This window comes from Triticum aestivum, chromosome 2A (genome assembly GCF_018294505.1).
Source record: "Triticum aestivum cultivar Chinese Spring chromosome 2A, IWGSC CS RefSeq v2.1, whole genome shotgun sequence".
NCBI lineage: Eukaryota > Viridiplantae > Streptophyta > Magnoliopsida > Poales > Poaceae > Triticum > Triticum aestivum.
This window is the reverse complement of record NC_057797.1, coordinates 588965021-588986542: the sequence shown is the minus strand read 5'-3', so window position 1 is coordinate 588986542 and position 21522 is coordinate 588965021. Positions and strand designations below refer to the sequence as shown.

General features: G+C 43.9%; 4 protein-coding genes and 1 long non-coding RNA gene across 9 annotated transcripts; 2 read left to right on the top strand and 3 right to left on the bottom strand.

The window, feature by feature from the left end:
- Positions 1 to 2416: 2416 nt before the first annotated feature.
- On the top strand, positions 2417 to 4483 carry LOC123189598 (protein FLOWERING LOCUS T). The gene is made up of 4 exons (XM_044602051.1): positions 2417 to 2704; positions 3661 to 3722; positions 3839 to 3879; positions 4245 to 4483. Exons 1-4 carry the CDS (start codon positions 2513 to 2515, stop codon positions 4472 to 4474), a joined length of 525 nt encoding a protein of 174 aa, XP_044457986.1. The 5' UTR covers positions 2417 to 2512; the 3' UTR covers positions 4475 to 4483.
- LOC123189597 (pentatricopeptide repeat-containing protein At4g38010) lies at positions 4191 to 7391 on the bottom strand. 2 transcript variants are annotated; one of them, XM_044602050.1, is made up of 3 exons: positions 4880 to 7391; positions 4702 to 4776; positions 4191 to 4422 (listed from the first exon to the last, which is right to left on the bottom strand). In XM_044602050.1, exon 1 carries the CDS (start codon positions 7372 to 7374, stop codon positions 5506 to 5508), a length of 1869 nt encoding a protein of 622 aa, XP_044457985.1. In that variant the 5' UTR covers positions 7375 to 7391; the 3' UTR covers positions 4191 to 4422; positions 4702 to 4776; positions 4880 to 5505. The 2 variants fall into 2 exon arrangements, with proteins under 2 accessions (XP_044457985.1, XP_044457984.1); XM_044602049.1 differs by having other exon boundaries at positions 4702 to 7391.
- Positions 7392 to 8663: 1272 nt separating this feature from the next.
- On the bottom strand, positions 8664 to 12179 carry LOC123189596 (protein FAR1-RELATED SEQUENCE 7). Of its 2 annotated transcripts, XM_044602046.1 has the most exons (4): positions 11792 to 12179; positions 11564 to 11694; positions 10625 to 11443; positions 8664 to 10517 (listed from the first exon to the last, which is right to left on the bottom strand). In XM_044602046.1, exons 2-4 carry the CDS (start codon positions 11678 to 11680, stop codon positions 8784 to 8786), a joined length of 2670 nt encoding a protein of 889 aa, XP_044457981.1. In that variant the 5' UTR covers positions 11681 to 11694; positions 11792 to 12179; the 3' UTR covers positions 8664 to 8783. The 2 variants fall into 2 exon arrangements, with proteins under 2 accessions (XP_044457981.1, XP_044457982.1); XM_044602047.1 differs by lacking the exons at positions 11564 to 11694; positions 11792 to 12179 and having other exon boundaries at positions 10625 to 11063; positions 11143 to 11437.
- A 2016-nt stretch (positions 12180 to 14195) lies between these two features.
- On the top strand, positions 14196 to 17044 carry LOC123189595 (uncharacterized). 2 transcript variants are annotated; one of them, XR_006495904.1, is made up of 4 exons: positions 14197 to 15776; positions 16071 to 16218; positions 16550 to 16770; positions 16866 to 17044. It is a non-coding gene; the product is annotated as an uncharacterized lncRNA (long non-coding RNA). The 2 variants fall into 2 exon arrangements; XR_006495903.1 differs by having other exon boundaries at positions 14196 to 16218.
- A 2256-nt stretch (positions 17045 to 19300) lies between these two features.
- LOC123189592 (uncharacterized) lies at positions 19301 to 21172 on the bottom strand. Of its 2 annotated transcripts, XR_006495902.1 has the most exons (3): positions 20598 to 21172; positions 19904 to 20430; positions 19301 to 19561 (listed from the first exon to the last, which is right to left on the bottom strand). XR_006495902.1 is itself a non-coding variant. In XM_044602045.1 (2 exons), exons 1-2 carry the CDS (start codon positions 20787 to 20789, stop codon positions 20038 to 20040), a joined length of 585 nt encoding a protein of 194 aa, XP_044457980.1. In that variant the 5' UTR covers positions 20790 to 21171; the 3' UTR covers positions 19301 to 20037. The 2 variants fall into 2 exon arrangements, 1 of the variants encoding a protein (XP_044457980.1); XM_044602045.1 differs by having other exon boundaries at positions 19301 to 20430; positions 20598 to 21171.
- Between the last annotated feature and the right edge of the window lie 350 nt (positions 21173 to 21522).

The following is a 21522-nucleotide window of genomic DNA, read 5'->3' as shown; positions in this document are numbered from 1 at the left end:
ACTGGCCTCGTTGCCTTTCCTGCTCCGCCCTTTACTCAAAAGTGTCATACATATCTAACGGTTACCCAGCTTCCATCTATCCAGTACTGATCTGATCCGGCTTCCATTTGCAGATATGCTCCTTGTGCCGTGATAGCTACAGAAATCCATGTAATCCATAACCAACCAGTTGATGGACGAGAATAGCACCTGCATACAAGAGTGAACTTTTTATTATCAAATACTCCCTCCGTCCCATATTAAGTGTCGCTCAAATGGATGTATCTAGACGACCGTAGAGGCACCAACACTCCAACAGGAATTAGTGGGCGAAGAGGTTTAACCATGACATGCTTCATGGAGGTGCTATATTAAAGGCCAAATTAACAGCCTACTGAGCAGTGCATGCGATTGGACAGTCAAAGAACAGAATCCTCTGTTGCACAAAGCAGAAACTACAGCGTGTTTCCCTCTGCCAATATCTCATTTAGACAGCACTTAAGTACTCCTGCCTCGATTAATGTGAAATTAGTTAGTACTAGTAGTAGTAGTCATCATCGAAATTACCTTTCAGGCGTTACTCCAGTTCAGTTTCAGGACTAGTGTTTATTTGCTCCAGATGACATGAAAGGTATGATAAGATGATGAGCTTTCACTCTGATTTCTGGAACCCCTGCATCAATTAATGTGAGAACTTGAGAAATCACAGAGGATTCTCCAGTTCAGCTCAAGAGGCCTGCGCTCTGCAAGTGCAAGTGGGAATACGCTATCAGATTACATAGGCCTACGGCACAGATTACAGCAATAATATGGGATTCTGTGGACCCCTATTACTAGTCAATAACAAATGCAGTAGACCTTATCTCTCTTGCTTTCCGCCTTCTCTTTATCTAAAGTCCATCAGCTCCGCAGGCATATTCCTGTTATGATAGAAAGATTAGGGCACTGTATTTCACAGATCACAAATTCAGAAAGTTGCAAGGGCAGTTTGGATGGTCATCTCAAAGAGAAAATGCATCTTTGCGGGTGTACATAGGAAGCTACGTTGAGATCATACCCTCAATCCTTAGAGATCATATTCTGTTAGGCAAGCTGGGCGAGACGTACGGAGTACGACGAACTTCGTCGAAAATTAGCTAGCAGCACATGCGCGATATACATCGCAATCAGTGTCTGTTGAATGAATCTTTGAATTTGGCGAGGAAGCTTGTATCCTGACAATAGTCACCGAAGAAGCTTTCAGTTTAATGGTATATAAAAATTAGTTAAGTGACAGAATGTCGCTGACGATAGCATGATATGAAGGATGGCAATATTATATAATTATAGGAGCAGGGAATGACTAATTTTCAGGACCAAAAACAAAAGAATTTATAGGTTCACCTATTGGATAGATAAGCAAAAAATGCATTTGAATTTCAGTTTCAATGACACTGTAAGTCCAGCACAGATATAGTTACTGTTCAAACTTTTATGTTGGTTTTTCGAAAAGAAAAATGGCTGTGCTGAAATTGTCATTTCAAACTCAACTGCGGGGCCTTAGTCACATTATGCCTGTTTGAGCATTTAGTCCCCTGGACTAGATCTCGATTGAAAGACCAATGAACAATCATATCAGAGAATATATGAAAACAAAAAAATAAAGTCAATACGCCACCTCATCATCATCTAAACAACCACTCTAGTTTTTTAAGGATGAACTAGGCTTGGTTCTGTATTCTAGATGTCGGAATGCATTGAAATAAACCACACACCTGTACCACTAATTTGCTTCAAAAGCCACTACTCGATAAAAGCACTATCAAGAGACAAAATATTAAATTAGGAGACGGCAATGAACAGGTGTCGATAGAAATCCGTAGCCACTTTATATCGTTGTGGTATGATAATATTCCCAACCAATCATGGTCGAAAAACCACTTTTGCCATTCATATTAATTAGTAGATCATGGCTGCAATACCGATAAAATAAAATCATTTCTAGTATGTATGCTCTAACTTGTATACAGCAGCGAAATATAACACGGAGAAGTACTTGGTCTTTTGATGCTTACTTATCCCATTTGCCTAGAACTATTATTGAGGAAGAGGGAGGGAACTTTCTTGTTGAGCCTGAAGAACAGTTGTCAATCTGAAAGACAAGTCAAAAAGGCAATCAACTTTTCATTAGGAACGCATCATGTCTACGGTTCCAGATATAGGGAATAAGAAAGCGTGGCCATCAGATTTTATTCCATCGATGTGGAATTGCATTGGACACTCCTTCAATTAGTGTAGGCTTAGAGTGGACAGGCCTAAATATTTCCAGTGATGGCGACCAATATCATACTCTACCTTAAAGTTAGATTCCAAGGCGTCTGGAGCTCATAACTCCTGATATCATGAATGCCTTCAGCACTTTGATTGTTAGTATATATAGGGCATGCACCTGCACTCATCAGTTCACCCAAGTTCACATCTCAAACTAAGTTAGCCTGTCCAGAGCCCAACCCATTCTTACTCAACCCCCGAAGATTGTTAATCTTCAGTAACCATGTCAAGGGAGGCACTTGCCATAGGACATGTTGTTGGGGACATTTTGGACCCATTTGTCAAAGCAGCATCACTTAAGGTTATGTACAACGGCAAGGAACTAACCAATGGTTCTGAGCTCAAGCCGTCACAAGTAGCAACTGAACCAAGGATTGACATTGCTGGGCGCGACATGAGGAACCTTTACACTCTGGTAAGTCCACAGCTACATCATTTCTACAATGAACAATATTAAGTTTGAGGAGGCCTATTTGGGTTGTAGCCAAAAAAAAGTGCTTAAATTGCACAGGTTTCAACATCACAAGTCAAACTCGGCTTTACTATTTGTGTCTTCTAGAAAGTAGTACGCAATCTCACATCCATAACATCAGCTTTTCAAGTCCGCGCACTTCAGTTGTTACCTGTACGTACATAACACTGAGAGCAAAGAATCTCAATGTTCCGTAATTTGTACAACCTCATCTATACGGATTGAAAAAGAACTTTGCACTTACATTTCTTTATTTCATGTGAATCCTATAGAGATACTATTCTACTTACTTTTGATAGGGTCTGCACATATACCTGCATCTTTTCATTCGGTGATGACTGCGAATCAAAAGTATGCACGTCATCGAGAAATACAAGAATATTAATCATCATGACTAGATGCGGCAATAAATGCTTACAATTATGAATCTACACGTTTTGCTTACGTCATTTAGGTGCTCTAGTCACGATACTACCACTGAAACTTACAAAATAATAGCCTTACAGTTACTATTTAACATTGCCCTCTTTTTATAATTCAATTAAAATTTGTCTGAAAAGCATCAAGTTATTGGATATCTTTGTAGTGGATATTTTCTTAATACTGTTCTAGAAGGCAACCCGTCTAGCCCACCTAAAAACTAGGGCACCTCCCACCTAGCCCCTCCTAGCCAAAATATACCGCCTAATTGGCGATTATGCACTAGGAACAGGTCTGCCTCCTGACTAGCATCCAGTATCTTGATGGGCACAGCTTCTTAGTTACAAGGCAAAAGTACATTTCAGAAAGTGAATATCGATCTGTCTGCAGAAATATCATATTTTGCTTCCATGTTAACTAGTATGGTCTTAAGATAAGAACATTATTCTCCCTAAACTAACAACCTAACTTGATATTAGGTGATGGTGGATCCTGACTCGCCAAGTCCAAGCAACCCAACAAAAAGAGAATACCTTCACTGGTAAGACCTGGAACATCTCATAACTAGTAGAAGTTACTGAACTAAATTATTTTTCTATGTGTACAATGTAACACCTCGAAACTTAAGTGTTTCTTATGGTTATATACATGCCACAGGTTGGTGACAGACATCCCAGAATCAACGAATGCCAGTTACGGTGGGTTCTTCATGTTCTTTTTCCTTTACTAATTTGAATGTTTTAATGAGTTGAACACTTGCCTAAGATTCTAAAATAAATGTACATTGAGCTGGTTCAGAAGTACAGATGAAATTAAGATTTAGCTCATTTTATTCAAACAAAAGTACATCATCGATGATTACTTAGGGATAAAAACTCGAGATGGCAACTATAGAAAGTGCTTAGGATGCAAAGTTAGGACAAAAGGCATCTAAATAGCATACCTGGTTAGTAAGCAGCACATTGTCGTGTCTTTCACATCAATTCATGGCAGAAATTTCTTCGAATTTACGTACTAGAATGAACTCACTTTTTTTAACATGTTAGCACACATTTTGTTACAGGAAATGAAGTCGTCAGTTATGAAAGCCCAAAACCAACTGCAGGAATACATCGCTTTGCTTTTGTACTCTTCCGCCAATCTGTCCGGCAAACAATATATGCACCAGGATGGAGACCAAATTTCAATACAAGAGACTTCTCCGCACTTTATGCTCTTGGACCCCCTGTGGCAGCAGTGTTCTTCAATTGCCAAAGGGAGAACGGATGTGGAGGCAGGCGATACATTAGATAAATATGGAAGCATTATTACCCATCCTCTACAGGCAGGATGTTTAACTAAAATGTGAGAACATAAACAAGGTCCACATCGCAAAGCAATAGTAAATGCTGGACCGTTTCATGTATCTTAGTTAAAAATTTACATTGCCATGTATGCAAGCACTAGGGTGCTTTCAGAATGAATTTAACTACAGTCATGCAAGTACTATACAGGGTGCTTTTGGAGTGAATTTAACTTACAATGTCACCTTGAACAACAGTTTATCTTCTTCTTTAATGAGGAATATATAATTATGACATATCCAACAACTGTCTCTGTCATGTTAAAAAGCAGATGCCCTTCATCAACTAACAAGTTGAGTGAAAGATAGCAGAACAAAGAACTAATGATGTTTCATACTCCTTCAGAACACTTCACCTCCTAGGCTTCAGGATAACTTCAGAGGCGAATAACAGTTAACAGGCATGTTTACAAGGCTGGTATATTCTGCATCGCTCTTGGCGCAGTTATGTGCAGGGTAGAAACTCTACCAGTCTCAACTCAATCTGATGTAAAAGTTTCAGCAACTTTTTACCTCACCTTGTATAAAACGGTTACAAATTAGTCTGGGTTTGTACCAGTGCCTTTTAAGGGTCAGAGTCCATTCGTCCATCCAGGAGTTCTGATGCTGAAATTCACCATCAATCATGTTCAAGAACTGAAGAGGGGCAGAATACTCCAAGAGGCACCCAACAAATGGCTAATATTCATTGTTAATCAAGTCTGGCTAACTTTGTACTCCACTTGGCTGTTCAGATTTTTAACGCCAGAAAAGCTTCATAAGCACAAGAGCAACAAACAATGAAATATAAATGTGCAGTAGTCATTCCAAGGTTAGATCTGATCACCATTCACCCACAGAAATAGGTGTAACCAGATGATGCTAACAATGTGCAATTATTACTAAAGTTGATATCCAGTCCCTAGGACCAACTAAATCAGTAGATATTTTCTGAATGCATGAGATCAAATCTCCAACGGAAACTGAGAATCTGCCTGAAGAATTACAGCCCATCCAAATGTATTTGCCTCATTAGCATGAAAAGCGTTGCACATATCGCATCCATATCTTGATGGTTCGTCTGTCCAACTACAAATTCACTGGTCTTACCATTCACCTCAATCAAACTGGATCCTGGCTCCTTCCACAAGCCTTTTGCACTCAACAGCCCTCTCACCCTCTTTACATCAGTCCATCTATCATTCAGAGCATATAAATTTGAGAGGAGTACATAAACCCCACTCCCAGAGGACTCCAGCTCATGGACATGCCTTAGAATCTGCTGTGAGAACTCTACACGCCCATGAGCTTGGCATGCACTCAGCAGGGCTCCCCACGTGGACACAGCAGGCGTCATAGGCATGACCTTAATTAAACCATATGCTTCTTGGATGAGCCCAGCTCTGCCAAGAAGATCAACCATGCAACCGTAATGCTCTTCCCATGGCGAGAGCTTGTACGAATTTTTCATCAAATTAAACAACCCAAGGCCTTGTTGCACCAAACCTGTGTGGCAGCAAGCACCAAGGACGATTATAAAGGTGACTTCATTGGGGGGCAAGCCTGAAGCCACCATCCTGTCAAAGTACACAAGAGCTTCCCTACCATGACCATGCAATGCGAACCCATTGATCAACGCATTCCAAGATGATACATTCTTGATGGACATCTTATGGAAGATTGAAAGAGAAGTTTCCAAGCACCCGCACTTTGCGTACATATCAACCAATGATGTCCCCACATGCACGTCCCACTCGATGCCTTTACGCTCTATATATTTATGCACCCACCTCCCAGACTCCAGCGCGCCTAAGCTCGCACAAGCTGAGAGGACAGTGGAGAGAACAACCTTATCTGGCTTCACCCCTGATGTCTGCATCCCATTGAACAGCTCCAATGCCTCGCTCGGAAGCCTGCAGTGGACCAAACCACTTATCATGACCGTCCAAGATACAATGTCCCTCACCAAGAGCCTGTCGAACACCCGCCTTGCAAGATCCAACTTCTCGCACTTGACATACATATCTAGCAAAGCATTCCCAACGATGAGTTCCAGCCCCCTCTCCCTCTTAAGACACCGCCCGTGCACGGCCTTCCCAGCGTGCACAGCCCCCAGCCTCCCGCACGCGACCAGCGCGCTAGCCAACGTCCCCTCGTTGGGCACAACGTCCATCTCGCCGAACACCGCGAGAGCCTCGGCGAACCTCCGTCCCCTGACGAACGCGGACACCAGGGCGGTCCAGGACACGACGTCCCGCCCCGCCATTTCGTCGAACACCCTCCTGGCGTCGCCGCACTCACCGCACGCGCCGTAGAGCGTGACCAGCGCGTTGCGGACGGGGAGGCGCCCCAGGAACCCGCCCCTGGCGGCGACCGCGTGCGCCTGGCGGCCCTCGCGGAGGCCGCCGCCGAGCCGCGCGCACGCCTTGAGCGCGGCCGGGAGCGTGTACCCGTCGGGCCGCCCGGCGTCGCCGCCCGCGGCGAGGACCGCGAAGGCGCGGAACGCGGCGGACGGGTCGCCGGAGAGGGTGAGGTGGGATATGAGGGCGTTGAACGGGTGCGCGCAGCGCGGGCGGGGGCGGAGGCGGAGCAGCGCGCGGACGGCGTCCGCGGGCGCGCGCGTCGCGGAGGCGAGGTGCCTGGCGAAATGCGCGAGGACGGCGGCGTCAGCGGCGAGGCCCGAGGTGAGGAGGAGGGCTTGGGCTGCGGGGAGCGAGCGCGCGGGGAGAGGGCTCGGGGCCGCGAGGATGGCGCGGAGGGTGGGCGGCATACGAGAAGACGAGAGGGAGATTTCAGGGGGTTGAGTTTTGTGATCGCGGCATGGAGTAGCCTCGTTCCGTTTAGAGAGGGCACGTCCTGCACACATGTGCATATGAACCCATTTTTTTAATAACGGAAATATTTGTCCTCAAAATGGATAGAAAGAGATGTATCTAGAACTAAAGTACATCTAAATACATCTCCTTTTATTCATTTTGATAACAAGTATTTTTGGATGGAGGGAGTACATTTTAAACACATTTTAAAATGTTAAAAAATTAAAAAATATCACGCATACATCTTCGCAATATGTGTGTGGCACAAATTTTTGTGAGAAAAATCTATTTTTTTTGCCTCAAAAAAAACAAATTCCAGTGCTTCTAAATAACGTTTCACGACACATTTTTTTGCCTTTTTTGCACATGTCAAAGAAAAATTTGTTTTTCCATGAAACTTTTTGCGTGCGCATAGAATGTGAAGATGTGTGCGCGAGACTTTTTTCAAAACAAAAATTGCATTTAGGAATAAGTTTTTCAAAGTGGGTTCATATGCCCTTGGATTCATCCATGCACTTCTCCGTTTCGAAATGCATTTATTTATATCGTGTCGGAATACTTTTTTTTAGATCTTTGCACTTTTGTAATCGAAATATTTCTCATAAAATTACAGTAGTACCCCCTCCGTTCTTAAACGCAAGTCTTTTTAGAGATTTTAATATAGACAACATACCAAACAAAATAAGTGAATCTACACACTAAAATACGTCTTTATACATTCATATGTACTCCCTCTGTAAACAAATATAAAAACATTTAAATAACTAAAATAGTGATCTAAACACTCTTATATTTCTTTACGGAGGGAGTAGTCTATATTGAAATATTTAAAAGACATATATTTAGGAACGGAAGGAGTACTATTGTGAATATCATGGGTTCAATTTGAACTGTTGAGTTTGTTTCTCCATTCCGTTTCCGTAAGTTTCCCTTTTAAATTCAGCCCTACCTTCTATCAAGATTAATGGAGTAACTCAAAAATACTCCATTTCCAGAGAATAAAACGAGGCCTGTATTTCATGAGGCAGCCCTAGCAAAGAATCCGCCACCCATTGTTGCTGTTTCACAACACCCTTGCGGCTTCTTTGATTCAAAGGAACTTTGTAGGATCAAAATCCTTGGGAATTTTTCTTATGTTTGTCATTTGATTCATAAGATTTGATTTTTTTAAAGGATTTATTTGTACTGCATTTCATAGGAAATATAACATCCACTTTTTCTGCTCCCGTGTTCTGAAATTTCCGCTAGAGGCCCATAGGATGGAAAAAATAAGTTCAGCAGAAACTTCAATGCATAGGTTACTAGTTCATGACATCCAACTCAGATTGTAGGACTTCGTTGCCTGTTGATCAAAAACATTCTTATATTTTGGGATGGAGAGAGTAGCAACTACAATGCCTGCACCCAAAAATGGTACAGCCGATCAATTCTTCAACCGTAACATACATCTGCAACACAGTTCAAATTACCCAAATTTTGCACTCTTTTGCCATCTTTTCAAAACACAACTACTCGGTAGCTCATTCAGTTTTGAGCTTCTCAGCACTAGGTTAATATGGCGGCACGGGATTCCTACCGACTCAAATAGCTTGCAGGAGCAGTTGGCCGTCATGGTGATTGCGTCCCAGCGCACCTCCCTAACTTTGTCGGAGTCGTCACCACCGATGGCCACAGTTTTCACCCCCTCGGTTTGTGCCATGTCTTCGACAACGCAATGGTCTCTAGCAGCGACAATCTCTTCTTGGAATCTCTCAAACACCTCATGTGTGAACACTACACTTCCATGCTTCTCCAATCCCCATGGTGTTATCAGTTGAGGCGTCGTATGGGCGCTCGTGTGATCTGCATTCGATTCCTCTTGACGCTGGCACTCTAAGGCTGCTTCAAACCTAAGCCAAAACTCAACCAAAGAGAGCTTCTGGTTGATGAAACAGTTGAAAAATGACTTTGCGCTCTTTGACCATGCAGTGCTTCTGAGAATGCCTGACAGATGGATATCCGTCGAGTAGGCCAGAATCCATCTTTCACGGGCGGAATACCTTTCAGCCAGCCACTGATTGCCCTGCAACCCAAAGTCGGAAATTATAGACTCCCATTTTGACTCAAACTCGAACACAGTTTCTGACCCCAAAACACATTCGTTCATCCTTGTCTGAAATAGAGGGTTGTTTCTAAGAGATGGTTCAACCTTCTCGGGCATTCTTTCCAACATCTCCAACATGCACAACCTATGGGTGGTGGCTGGTAGAACATTACTGATCGCAGCCTTCATCCTATCATTTTCCCTAGTTACAATAGTTTTAGGAGAGACCCCTCCCATTGCCCTTAGGAAGGTCTGAAACAGCCAGGCATACGACTCAATCTTCTCATCAGCTAGGAATGCAGCACCGAAAAACACACTTTGCAGATGATGATTGGTCCCAGTAAATGGTGCAAAAATCATGCCGTGTTGATTCAGTGTGTTTGTACAATCAAAAGTTAACATATCACTGAAATAAATGTAGTTTTTCCTGCTTGTGGCATCAGCCCAAAATACATGCACCAACATACCCTGGTCATCCACATCACAGTCAAAGAAAAATGCTGAATCCTCTTGCTGCTTTCTACATAGCTGGGCCACAAATATCTGAGCATCTTCATTCTTAATTTTACTACAAAGATCATGATGGTATTTCTGCAAGTCTCTCTTTGTGCAACCCACATTGTCAGACCTCCCCTCACTGACATGATCAGGCTTGTTTGCCTGGGAGGTGCCTGTGCTTGCTTTGCAATGCGTGGATACTGTTGGCTTCACCTTGTCACTCAATTGACGATTCGATCTAATCAAGTGACACTTATCAGGCGGCACAAATCCATGATTATGGTGCTCGATCCATGATGTAATTTTATACTTGTTATCAGTGCACCGCTTCACAATAATACGAGCATCACACCCACATCTGGTTACCTTTCGTACCTTTCTCTTCCTAGAGGGATCATCAACGCCCATACATTTCTCGGACCTGAAACCTTCCCTTGAGCACATGAAGCGCTTCCACTGCACCACCTCGTTATTCAGCAACTTACGCTGCCCAACACGTACTGAAAACCCACAGTGATGTGCATATGACTTGTAAAACTCCTCCACAGAACCAATGTCTTCAAATACCATCCCTACTGATGGCTTCAATGCCTCGTCACATTCAGGCGCGAGTGAAGACTGCAACATCAGAAAGCCACTACGGGTAAGTACCATGATGCATAACCTAGTAGTGTCAAAAGGAGAACATCAGGCAAGCCATTGTACTCACAGAGAGAGATACGTACGCTTAGTTTATTCTTTGCCTTCTCACTAACTCTTCGCTTTGATTTAGTCACTTTATCAGGTAAAACAAGTCCATGATTGTGGTGCTCGATCAATGATGATACTTTATATGTGTTACCACTGCACCACTTCACAACAATATGGGCATTACATCCACATCTAGTCACCTTCACATTTCGCTTCTTTCTCTCACTAGAGGGGTCTTTACCTTTGTCGGACCTGAAGCCTTCCCTTGAGCACATGAAGCGCTTGAATTGCACTACCTCCTTATTCAGCAACTTATGCTGCCCGACACGCACCTTAAACCCGCAATGACGTGCATATGATTTGTAGAACTCCTCCGCAGAGCTGAGGCCTTCAAATGCCATCCCTAGGGACGGCCTCAACGCCTCATCGCACTCGGGTATAACCTTTTCCTTCTCGCTAGCTCCACGGTTCGATCTAATCAAATGAAGCTTATCAGGTGGCACAAAGCCATGATTGTGTTGCTCAATCATCGAGTGAATCTTGTAGGTGTTACCGCTGCAGCGCTTGACGTAGATATGCGCATCGCAGCCACATCTGGTGACCTCCCTCTTGCGCTTCTTATTCGCGGCTTTAACATTCCTTTTAACCTTCTCCGACCTGAACCCTTGGCTCGAGCACATGTAGCGCTTGCTCTCAACCACATTGTCCACCACCTTCTGCTGCCCGACACGAACCCCGAAACCAACGCGGTGTGCGAACGCCTTGTAGAACGCTTCCACGGCCTCCAGACCTTCAAATGTCATCCCCAAAGCAGGCTTCCATTCCTCAGCACTCTCGGATGTTGAAGTCGAACACTGCAACATATGAAAGAGAAAACTCAATACAACTACAATGCACAACCGCTAACTCAGATAGAAAAAGGCATTCCTGAAGAAAATAGAAAAGGGCAGGAATTGCCTCATGCTAATACTCACAGGCTGAGGCATGCTTGTAGCATCTCTCTCCGGTGTACCAAGACGGCCCTCATCCAACGGCAGCGGGGAGTTTATCCCAGCGAACGGCTGAGCCTGGACGATGGTTACGGATTCCATCGCTGGGTCGTCGCCTTAAAAAATTCCCAATGTCAGCGAGCCAGGTTCCAACAAGCAAGCAAGAGTGAACATGTATGTCCGGTGTACAGCAACACCAGCTGATGCGAGTACCTGAATCGGCAGAAAATGCGCGAATTGTAGGATCCAAGGCCCCCGTATGCCGTAGCCCTTGCGGAGATCCGAGGAGACGGCAGGAAACGCGGAAGGCGAGCTTCTCCTCTTCTAGGGTTGGGCGGCGATTGGAGCAGGACGGTCCGTCCGAGCGCCGGCGACGGCGGCGCGGAATGGAGGTCGATGGCGCGGGCCCAGGCCGTGCGGCGCGCGGGCGCGAGAGAGGCGGTGGCGACCACGGGGCGTGGGCGTGGCACGGCGGCGAGGGCCTCCTTCTAGGGCGCGGGTGACGCCGGCGCCGGGGGGCGGGTGCGAGTTTCGCATCCGGGGCCGTGGGTTTTTTTTTTTCCTGAAGGAATAGGCAAGCCGGTTTCCCTCAAGAGAAAAAAGGAATAGGCAAGCCCGGGCAAAAACGGTGCTCCAATGGATAGTAGTAGGAGTCAATTGCACCGGTGGTGTTAGAACTTGTCGTGAACGGTCACTTTTGGTGGTAGAACTTGCGGCATACATCAAATTAGTGTAAAAACTTGGCTTGGGCGTGCAGATACGGTACAAATCGTGTTTGGATACGAAAGCGATGTTGACTAGGCTCACTTGCATGGAGCAGGGTCCCGCTGTCAGCCACCAGATGACATGAGGCCTGTTATTTTACCAAAAAGAAACTCAAATTTTTTATCCTCACGAACTAGCCCCTGGCACGTGTCAAAATGTTGGCCATATGGGTTCCATATGTCAGCCACACATAAATTATATAAAAAAAATAGCGCGACTGCGAATCGAACCATGTAGGTTTGCTAGCTTCCGCCAATGGTTAACCATGGCTAGACTTTCTTGTTTTGACAAGATACGTCATGTATATATCCTTCACGTCCTATGTGGGCTGCACTTGGTGGGACCCCCATTTTGCAGTGTTATTTTTTATAAAATCTATTTATACTATAATCATGTGTTACAAAAAATATACATAGTAGTAAAGTAAATTAAATTATAAAAATGAGCACCTTATATGCATAATATTTTATTAAAACTGTGAACATTTTAAACATATATGAGCATTTATTGAATATATAAAACATAGAAATTCCATTTCATGTTTTGTGAATTATGCAAATTATAATGTGAATACTTTTGTAATCTATAATTCGAATATATGGATGCAATTTTAAATAATAAGTGAATAATTTATAATTTAATTATTTACATATATATATACTCCCTCCGTTCGAAAATACTTGTCATTGAAATGGATGTATCTAGATGTATTTTAGTTGTAGATACATCTATTTTCATTCATTTTGATGACAAATATTTCCGGACGGAGGGAGTATTATTTATAACATTTGATTATAATTTACATATATTATGTAAACTTAACAAAAGTAATAGTGCAAATGGGCCGCATGAAGTGCATTCCCTTATAATATTTAACAGGATATAAAAAAATTCTTAAAACATGAATCAATCAATATTTTGTGAAAACTCTGAACATTTTTTAACTTATATAAGCATTTACTGAAATATAAGGAAAAATATAAAATAAATTTGACATATTTTATTCAATATGCATATTATTGCATGAATATTTCTGTAATTTATAATTTAATCATAGGGATAAATTTTAAATTAATACGTCAATATTTTATAATGTGATTTATTTTATGTATATTACTTATAATATAGTACTAGATTTTACTTATATATATTCTACAGCTTTCTAAAAAAAGAGTGCAAAATTGGCTTTATTTGTATTGTTTTACAGTATAAAAACATTTTTGTAGTTCATAAATATTATTTTAGATAGATGCATAATTCTAAAATAATACGTGAACTATTTTCTAAAGAATTTCTTCCGTTTTATGTATTATATATACTGCAAGAATAATTAAACTTTATTTTTATTAGTGAGATTAGAATTTACATACCTTTACGTACTTCTAAAAAGACAAACTCCAGGAGCGACTTTGTTCTACTACATTACAAAGGACTTACGAACTATAGGTGTGATGACGTTGTTGGTGCAGTGGCTATGACCAGTTGTTTTCCACCTACTCTCTCCGTTTCAAATTACTCGTCACAAAAATAGATGTATCTAGAACTAAAATACATTTAAATATATCTATACCTGCGACAAGTAATTTGGAACGGAGGCAGTATATGATAGCAAGTTTGAGTTTTTCTTTCAAATTTCCATATCTATAATACTTAAATAGTTCATCCCCACTATGGTATTTCTTTTGACATGCAGCCTATCCGCATCAGCAGCACCGCCACATCAATGTTTAGTTAGAGGCTTACATGTGGGACCCACTATAGTACAAAACAACCACATAAGCTTCGGTTACTGCCGGTGGGACCGACGAGAGAGCTTCCCTCGGACGTCTCTTTCTGCCTCTGGCAATTACCATCGCACCCTTCCCAAACGCAGCGCCTCACCAGTTCCCCTTCCCCACGGCAGTGGATTTCCCCTCCCTCTTCATCTTCTCCAATCTCCATCAAATCCCACTACGCAATTACTCTGTCGATTCAGTTGCTTACGATCTGGTATTTCTCTTTGGACCGCATGCGAATGCGCCCATCTTCGCCATAGAAGAACCGTCAGATAGCTCTGTCCGTTGAGAAGTGGAGCAGCTCCGTTCCCATCGGCCGGCATCTCAGGTATTTGGTGCCAATGCCCCTGACCGAGTTCTTCCCCTCCTCATTTTATCCATTCCTTTCATCCCCAGCACAGCAAGCTGTCCGCGTCCTGCTCGAGATTTGTTAATTTACGGCCCTGAAAAATCAACATGAATTTAAGCCTCGCCGTCGATGTGTGCATCCTGCTGGTATTACATGTACTGGACAGGGCGAATTTCAAGGCCTCTCCGTCGCCACTGCACCGTCATGGCCGCATGCTCGGTGAATCTGAAACCGTTGCTGTCAATGTGTGCATCTTCTGTTGGTACATGTATAGGACAGGGTGAATTTTGAGCCCTCACAGTTGCCACCGCACCATCATGGCCGGTTGCTCGACGAATCTGAACCCTGGTACACGTTCGGGCCTTCATTCGCTAGCAGCTCCTCTCACTCCTCGAGCATAGTGATGTGTTTATTAATCCCCAATCCATGGACTCTTGCATCTTGCTTTCTACATATTGAATTTGTTTATGCACCAGATTAGATTCAAGGCGTTTGGATTGAATTGTTGGAAGCGGTCAATATGTTTCTGTTCACAATTAATTGGCACAACATTGAACTACACACTTGATTTTATTTGTTGGAAAAAGCTATAAGCTACAGGTTGCACTACTGTTGATCTTCTTTGAAAGTGGTCGATGGATGATCCCTTAGCCAGTCCTGTCCTCCTCTTGATCTGCCGCCTCCAATTTCTCTGTTAGGTTTGATGTACATTCAGATAGCTATATTTATGATCTGACATCTCCAATTTCTCAGGTTTGGTGAATATTCAGATAGCCATATCTATGCAGAATTTTACTCTTTGCTATGTTGTATGCAGGCAGGCAAATGCTACGGAAGCAGCCAAATTAAAACATGCATGTTCTCCACATTTTCGTCTAATGGTGTTTATGTTGGGATTTCCTTTATTTATTGTATGAATGCTTATGGTGATATTGGGTTGTTTGTAGAGGCATCACTTGCAGATAGTTGAATGGAAGTATCAAATGTTTACTACATATTTTAATGGATCATGTCCTATGGGGCTATCTAGAGCTAGATTATGACAATACTGCTCCATGTCGACTTATTTAGGATCAATATATCACTACATACTAATAGTGACATTATGCCCCACCGAGATTAGACAGGAACTGATTATTACGGTGTTTTCCTGTATTATGCTCTTTTGGTTTGCTAAAATGTTAAGCTACTATATTTGACTGATTCTGATACATTGTGCATCCATCCATTGTTCCATGTCCCAGGTTAACAAGAAACATTGTATTCCCATTGGTATTTAACTAGGATGTGTGCTCCTGTGGCATGATCTGTAAGTAGCCTCTATCTCTTTCGATCTATTTTTGTTAGAGATCTTGATGTATACACACAATAGGGAGTGCTGAAGTCACTGAAACCCTGGCTACAAAAAGAAGTTGCTGAAATTTTGCAATGATTTGTATTTTTTTTCATGTTTCCGGTGGACAGATTATAAACATTGTGTGCTAGCTGGTAAACAAAGTAACCTAACCAATTTTGAAGTGTAGTGTTACTTGGTGCAGTCTAACTCTTTAACTTTTCTCTAATACTTTTTCTTACTGATGTTTACTTCCCATACATGTAACAGTGTGGAGGAATATGCGAATTTATGTTTCTGAGGCAAGCCATATACATATTTTACTGGCAATCATCATGGCTCGCTTCCTTTCTTTGCCGGAATTCCAAAATAATTCCTCAATACTTCAGTCTATGTAAATGTTCCATGTAGATTTAAGGTAAAGATAATATACCATTGCTGCGTAAAATAGATTATTCTATAATTCCATCATTGCATGGTCGAGGATAGATCACTGAAAATATGAAAAATATGTATGGCCTCTTAAGACAAAGACTTAAGTTTCCTGAACATCCATGTGCTGCTTTTGCTCATTTCATTTGTAGTCATACTGAAGAGTTCCTGGTGTCATAGGCTTATACAAATTTTAGGTTGTACAATTCAAATTATAAATTATAAAAGAGGTATGGAGTTTGATTCTTCTGCAAATTATTAGTCTCTCTATCAGTATTTTGATTTGCTTCGTTTTTATGTGGTCCTTGAACTGTCAGCCCGAGGGTCTGAGCCGTAATATTCCTCTGCTATTCTGCATCTCCATCTGATGAACACCCACAACATGTTGTGTCTAGCAGCAGTAACAGCCGACTGAAGCGTCAGCTTGGCCAGGAGAAGGAGATGTTATGAAGCTAATGCACATATCAGTGGATGTTCATTTTCCTTCATTGTTGCAATCCATAATATTAGTCAGAAGAGGAGCTCTCAAATGAAACATGTAAGATACAACTAAAGATTGTAGATATGTTTAGAAAGTGGAACCTTACGATTCTATCTGGACAAATGATATTTTTTACCTACTGTTGTATGCAGATGAACCAAAGTAAATGCACATGTGAGTTATGATTGAAATTTTGCACAATCAAGACATGGGTAATAGCTAGGTGGTGATGTTTCAGTTGAAGCTTTGAAAGTTGGTCCGCAGATTATATTTTGTACGTCTATTCTCCAAATTTTGAAAGATACTTTATTTTGCGGGATAAATTTTGAAAGATACAAGTAGCAAGATCGATCTTTCATGTGTACCATTACAGTAATACAGTTCTAATGTATGTCTGTCAAAAGAGAATCTTAATTATTTTGCTGTTCCTTTTAGAAGAGTTGGTTTGTGGAGTAAAACGTCAATTTTAAGCAATAGTTTCCGCAGCAACGCGCGGGGATATCATCTAGTTATACTAACAGGCGTGACGGGCTTTCGACAGAGACGGAAAACATGTCAACACTCCAACATGAGAAGGAGCTCTTATGTGAAAATAAAAAATAAAAATCAAGAGTGTTTTCGTGAAAAACAGACACACGCCCTCCTTCCTCCCTTCCTGTCACTGACAGCGGGACCTGCACTATGCATGCGAGCCTGGTCAACGCCGCTTTCGTATCCAAACGTGATTTGCATCGTATTTGTACGATCGAGCTAAGTTTTTACACCAGTTCGATGTATGCCGCAAGTTCTAGCACCAAAATGATTGTTCACGACAAGTTCTGGCACCACTGGTGTGATTGACTCTATTAGTAGACGTAAATTTTGTAGGGATAGGGCGTGATGTAAAATAGGTCACCAATTTGCATCATCTTGGTGGTTCGAGCAAATGCAAAAACAGTCACGCCCAACCGTCACGTGAAACATTCATTTCTTCATCCCGCGCAACCGTCGCCGACAAAACCCATCCGCCGCACCCCGCCACCGCAGGATCCGCACCTTCCCCGCCCCGCGTGACCCCTAAATCGGCCCAATTCACCGCCATGCAGCCGCATTGCCCGATTTTGACGCCGCATCACCTCTGCAAATACCCCCGTGCGCAGTCCTCCAGGCGGGATCCGCCCTGCACAGTTGTCTGCATCAACGCCGCACCCCGCGTCTCTGTCATGCCAGCGAAGCCGCCGAAGGGCAAGACAAGCTGCAAGGGGTGATGTTTTGTCCCTCCTTCCGTGTGGAGTTTCAGTGTGACAACCATCGCTAGTGGCTCGGCACCTTCACGACTGTGGAGCTTGTTGCGCGTGTGTGCGACATCATCGCGTGGCGTTTCGGGCGGCCGATCCATGAGATGATCTTTTAGGACATCGAATCCCTAGAGCGGGTGGAGTTCATCGGGCTGAACAATGTGGACATATGGCCCCTCAATGAGAAGAAGAAGAGGGGATCCACATTGCTCTCGGCGAGGTTCGCGCGGGAGAATCTACAGTACGTCAAGTATGAGTTGGAGTTCTTCTGGAAGCGCGGCCACGAGAAGAAGAAAAGGCAGGTGAAGCAGGAGAACGAGGGTGGCCCTTGACGGTGATCAGGATTGAGTCCGACGAGGATGAGGAGGAGCTCGATTGTTTTGACGAGGAGACCATCACACTCTGGAACTCGATCCAGAGCGACCCCAAGTCCAACGAGTAGTTTATGTTCAGGGTGATCAAGTAGTATCGATATGAAGTAGTCATTGCAATGTTTATAATATGAACTATGTTTATGTTTGAAATGTTTGAAATGAACTTGGTATCTTTGCACTTTTGTTTGTGTGAATGAACTATTTTTACATCATCTATTGGAGCACTAGCGGTGTCCTATTGCAAATCACCTATTGAAGTTGGAGGTTTTTGTGATGTAGAAAGGCACCTTGGTGCCCTCATCTATAGCCCTGTTTGGATCATGGGGTTAGAGCTAGTTTGGGTTAGTTGGAGGCTCAAATAACCCAAAAGTATCCAAACAGGAAGGGTTAGAGTGGGTTAGTTTCATCTAACCCAACTATCTCGATGGAGAGGTGCTTATTTGGATTAGAGTGGGTTAAAAAATAACTCTAACTCTAACTGTGTTAGAGTATCCAAACAGGGCCTATTGGAGATGCTTTAAGAGTCTAAGGTAAGAAGGGATTCAGTCGGTGAAACTGACGGCATGTCCCAAAGTAAAATTAACAGGCCAATTTGCCACTGCTCCAAATCAGTTGCATGATGAATCGCTACATAGCAGGCAGGATCTGTATCGTCTTAAAAAAAAGAGGCAGGAACTGTATGAAAACTATACCATCAGAATTTGCAGAAACATCACATCCAGTGAAGGGGAGCCTTGGCGCAGTGGTAAAGCTGCTGCCTTGTGACCATGAGGTCATGGGTTCAAGTCTTGGAAACAGCCTCTTACAGAAATGTAGGAAAAGGCTGCGTACTATAAACCCAAAATGGTCGGACCCTTCCCTGGACCCTGCGCAAGCGGGAGCTACATGCACCAGGTTGCCCTTTTTTATCACATCCACACAACAGGATTCCCGGGAGAAATGAAGTGTAACTGCAGACATCAGCTCAGCTACAGACACGCTTGCTTCAGTAGTAGTACAAAGAGTTTGCTGAAACTACACATGGAAATCAATCAAACACATTCCTCCACTTCACCCTTGTCTGAAATACAGGGCTGTTTCTAAGAGATGGTTCAACCGTCCCAGGCATTCTTCAGGTGATGATGGTCGACTCCAGTAACAAATGGTGCAAAGATCATAAGATGCCGAATTAGATTCAGTTTCTCCTACTTGCGGCACCAGCCCAGAACACATGCACCGGCACATGGCCATACAAATCTCATCTCTAGACAAGACGAACAACATAACAATATCTGGAGGGAAATGAAGTGTAACTGCAGACATCAGCTCAGCTACAGACACGCTTGCTTCAGTAGTAGTACAAAGAGTTTGCTGAAACTACACATGGAAATCAATCAAACACATTCCTCCACTTCACCCTTGTCTGAAATACAGGGCTGTTTCTAAGAGATGGTTCAACCGTCCCAGGCATTCTTCAGGTGATGATGGTCGACTCCAGTAACAAATGGTGCAAAGATCATAAGATGCCGAATTAGATTCAGTTTCTCCTACTTGCGGCACCAGCCCAGAACACATGCACCGGCACATGGCCATACAAATCTCATCTCTAGACAAGACGAACAACATAACAATATCTGGAGGGAAGAACACATGGCATTTCTGCCGCACGAGTCATCCCTCCTCATCCTGCGGATCTAGCTATCGCCGTCGCCGATGGCCAGCATCGGCAGATCAGCCCGAGCAACGTCCGGGGCGCCGACAGGGGGCAGAGGCGACGCCTCGATCGCCTCGGCCATCGGCTTCTTCCCTATCTTGAGGGTGCTCTTGACCATGTCCCCGACGGACTTGAAAGGGTTGGTCAGCTTCTTCTGCACCGCGAGGAGGAACGACACCTCGTTGAACTGCCACGCGGCGATCATCACCATCACCGTGCCGAGCAGGATGTGGGTGATCATGTTCTGCCTCTTGATCTTGCCCAGGTCTTTCGCCACGTCGCCTGGCCCCGCCTCCTCGCCGCTCTCCGGGTGAGGATTGATGGAGCTCGGTTCGGCACCGTCCGGATCGACATCGTTTTCCAGCGAGTCCAACTGTTGAAATAATTCAGGATTTGCGTCTCAAGAATGATGAAATGAAATGAATGCAGAATGTCTGGTAATTGCAGCGGCAGATGCAATCCAATCTTGGGACCAAAAGGTGCATCTGCAACCTGAAACAATTCAGATGTACAGGAAGAAGCGCACACATAGATAGATACCTTGGAGAGCAACGAGGAGAGGAAGAGATCCTCCTCATGATCCATGGCGCCCTCTTCCCCTTGGTGTCGCTGCTTGCCCCTTTTCTCCTCCAGGAGCCCATGAATGGCCTCCTGCAGCAGCTCCACCTTCTTCCTCCTTCCCTTCTCCCCACCACCACCACCACCACCCCCGGCGTCTCCTCCGGTGGGCATGCCGACGCCGATTGAATGGGACAAGAGCAGACGCGCAGGAACGGCTGAAAACGAAAGAAAACAGAGGAAGCTGCACGCCCCTTTCCCAATTGGAGGAAAATTACACAAAATTCATGTCGCTATCGTGGATTCAGATTTCAGAGGGATCCTTCGGGCCCAGATAGGTGTTTCTAGGCTCCTGCCAAACGGGCGCTGCAACTGGCAATCCAGGCGACGGCGAGATGAGATCGCGAGGTCTGCGGCTGCTGGCGGACAGGGGGTGAGGACGGGGGATCCAAAAATGGCGTAGCAGCGGCAGCGGCGGCTGGCCGGAGGTGGCCTTGACGACAGGGCTAAATACTGTACAGTTCGCATGTGCGACGTGTGGCGTGGCGACCGCATGGGAACTCGTGTGCGGGCCACATGCTCCTTGCATCGTGCTCGATCTCGATCTAGGGGCCTCTTTTGTCCGACGACGTGGCGCCACGGGCAGACGAGAGCAAGGATCTTGAAAAGATTCGTGTGCTCTGGAAAGAAATGTATTTTTTTTTGGGAGGAAAAAATTTCATTACTCAAGGAGGTTTCTCAGCCTTAACCAAGTTTACAAGAAAGTCCGACCCTCCTGCGAACCAGACTGCCGTGCGGGGGGTACTACGCCCATACGCAGCCAACACATGACTAGCGTTGTTCTGCCAATGGCTACACTGCGCAAATACAACCTCTCTAGCCTCAAGGGCTGCTAGACTGCTAATCT

What these genes read in the sequence shown, in the direction of transcription:
- LOC123189598 (XM_044602051.1), top strand. Translation starts at nt 2,513, where the DNA reads ATGTCAAGGGAGGCACTTGCCATAGGACATGTTGTTGGGGACATTTTG. An exon ending in TGAGGAACCTTTACACTCTG is followed by an intron (nt 2,705 to 3,660) that starts GTAAGTCCACAG and finishes ACTTGATATTAG; the next exon opens with GTGATGGTGGATCCTGACTC. An exon ending in ATCAACGAATGCCAGTTACG is followed by an intron (nt 3,880 to 4,244) that starts GTGGGTTCTTCA and finishes ATTTTGTTACAG; the next exon opens with GAAATGAAGTCGTCAGTTAT.
- LOC123189597 (XM_044602049.1), bottom strand. Translation starts at nt 7,374, where the DNA reads ATGCACATGTGTGCAGGACGTGCCCTCTCTAAACGGAACGAGGCTACT.
- LOC123189596 (XM_044602046.1), bottom strand. Translation starts at nt 11,680, where the DNA reads ATGGAATCCGTAACCATCGTCCAGGCTCAGCCGTTCGCTGGGATAAAC. An exon ending in CTACAAGCATGCCTCAGCCT is followed by an intron (nt 11,444 to 11,563) that starts GTGAGTATTAGC and finishes CATATGTTGCAG; the next exon opens with TGTTCGACTTCAACATCCGA. An exon ending in AGGCAAAGAATAAACTAAGC is followed by an intron (nt 10,518 to 10,624) that starts GTACGTATCTCT and finishes CTGATGTTGCAG; the next exon opens with TCTTCACTCGCGCCTGAATG.
- LOC123189592 (XM_044602045.1), bottom strand. Translation starts at nt 20,789, where the DNA reads ATGCCCACCGGAGGAGACGCCGGGGGTGGTGGTGGTGGTGGTGGGGAG. An exon ending in TCTCCTCGTTGCTCTCCAAG is followed by an intron (nt 20,431 to 20,597) that starts GTATCTATCTAT and finishes TTATTTCAACAG; the next exon opens with TTGGACTCGCTGGAAAACGA.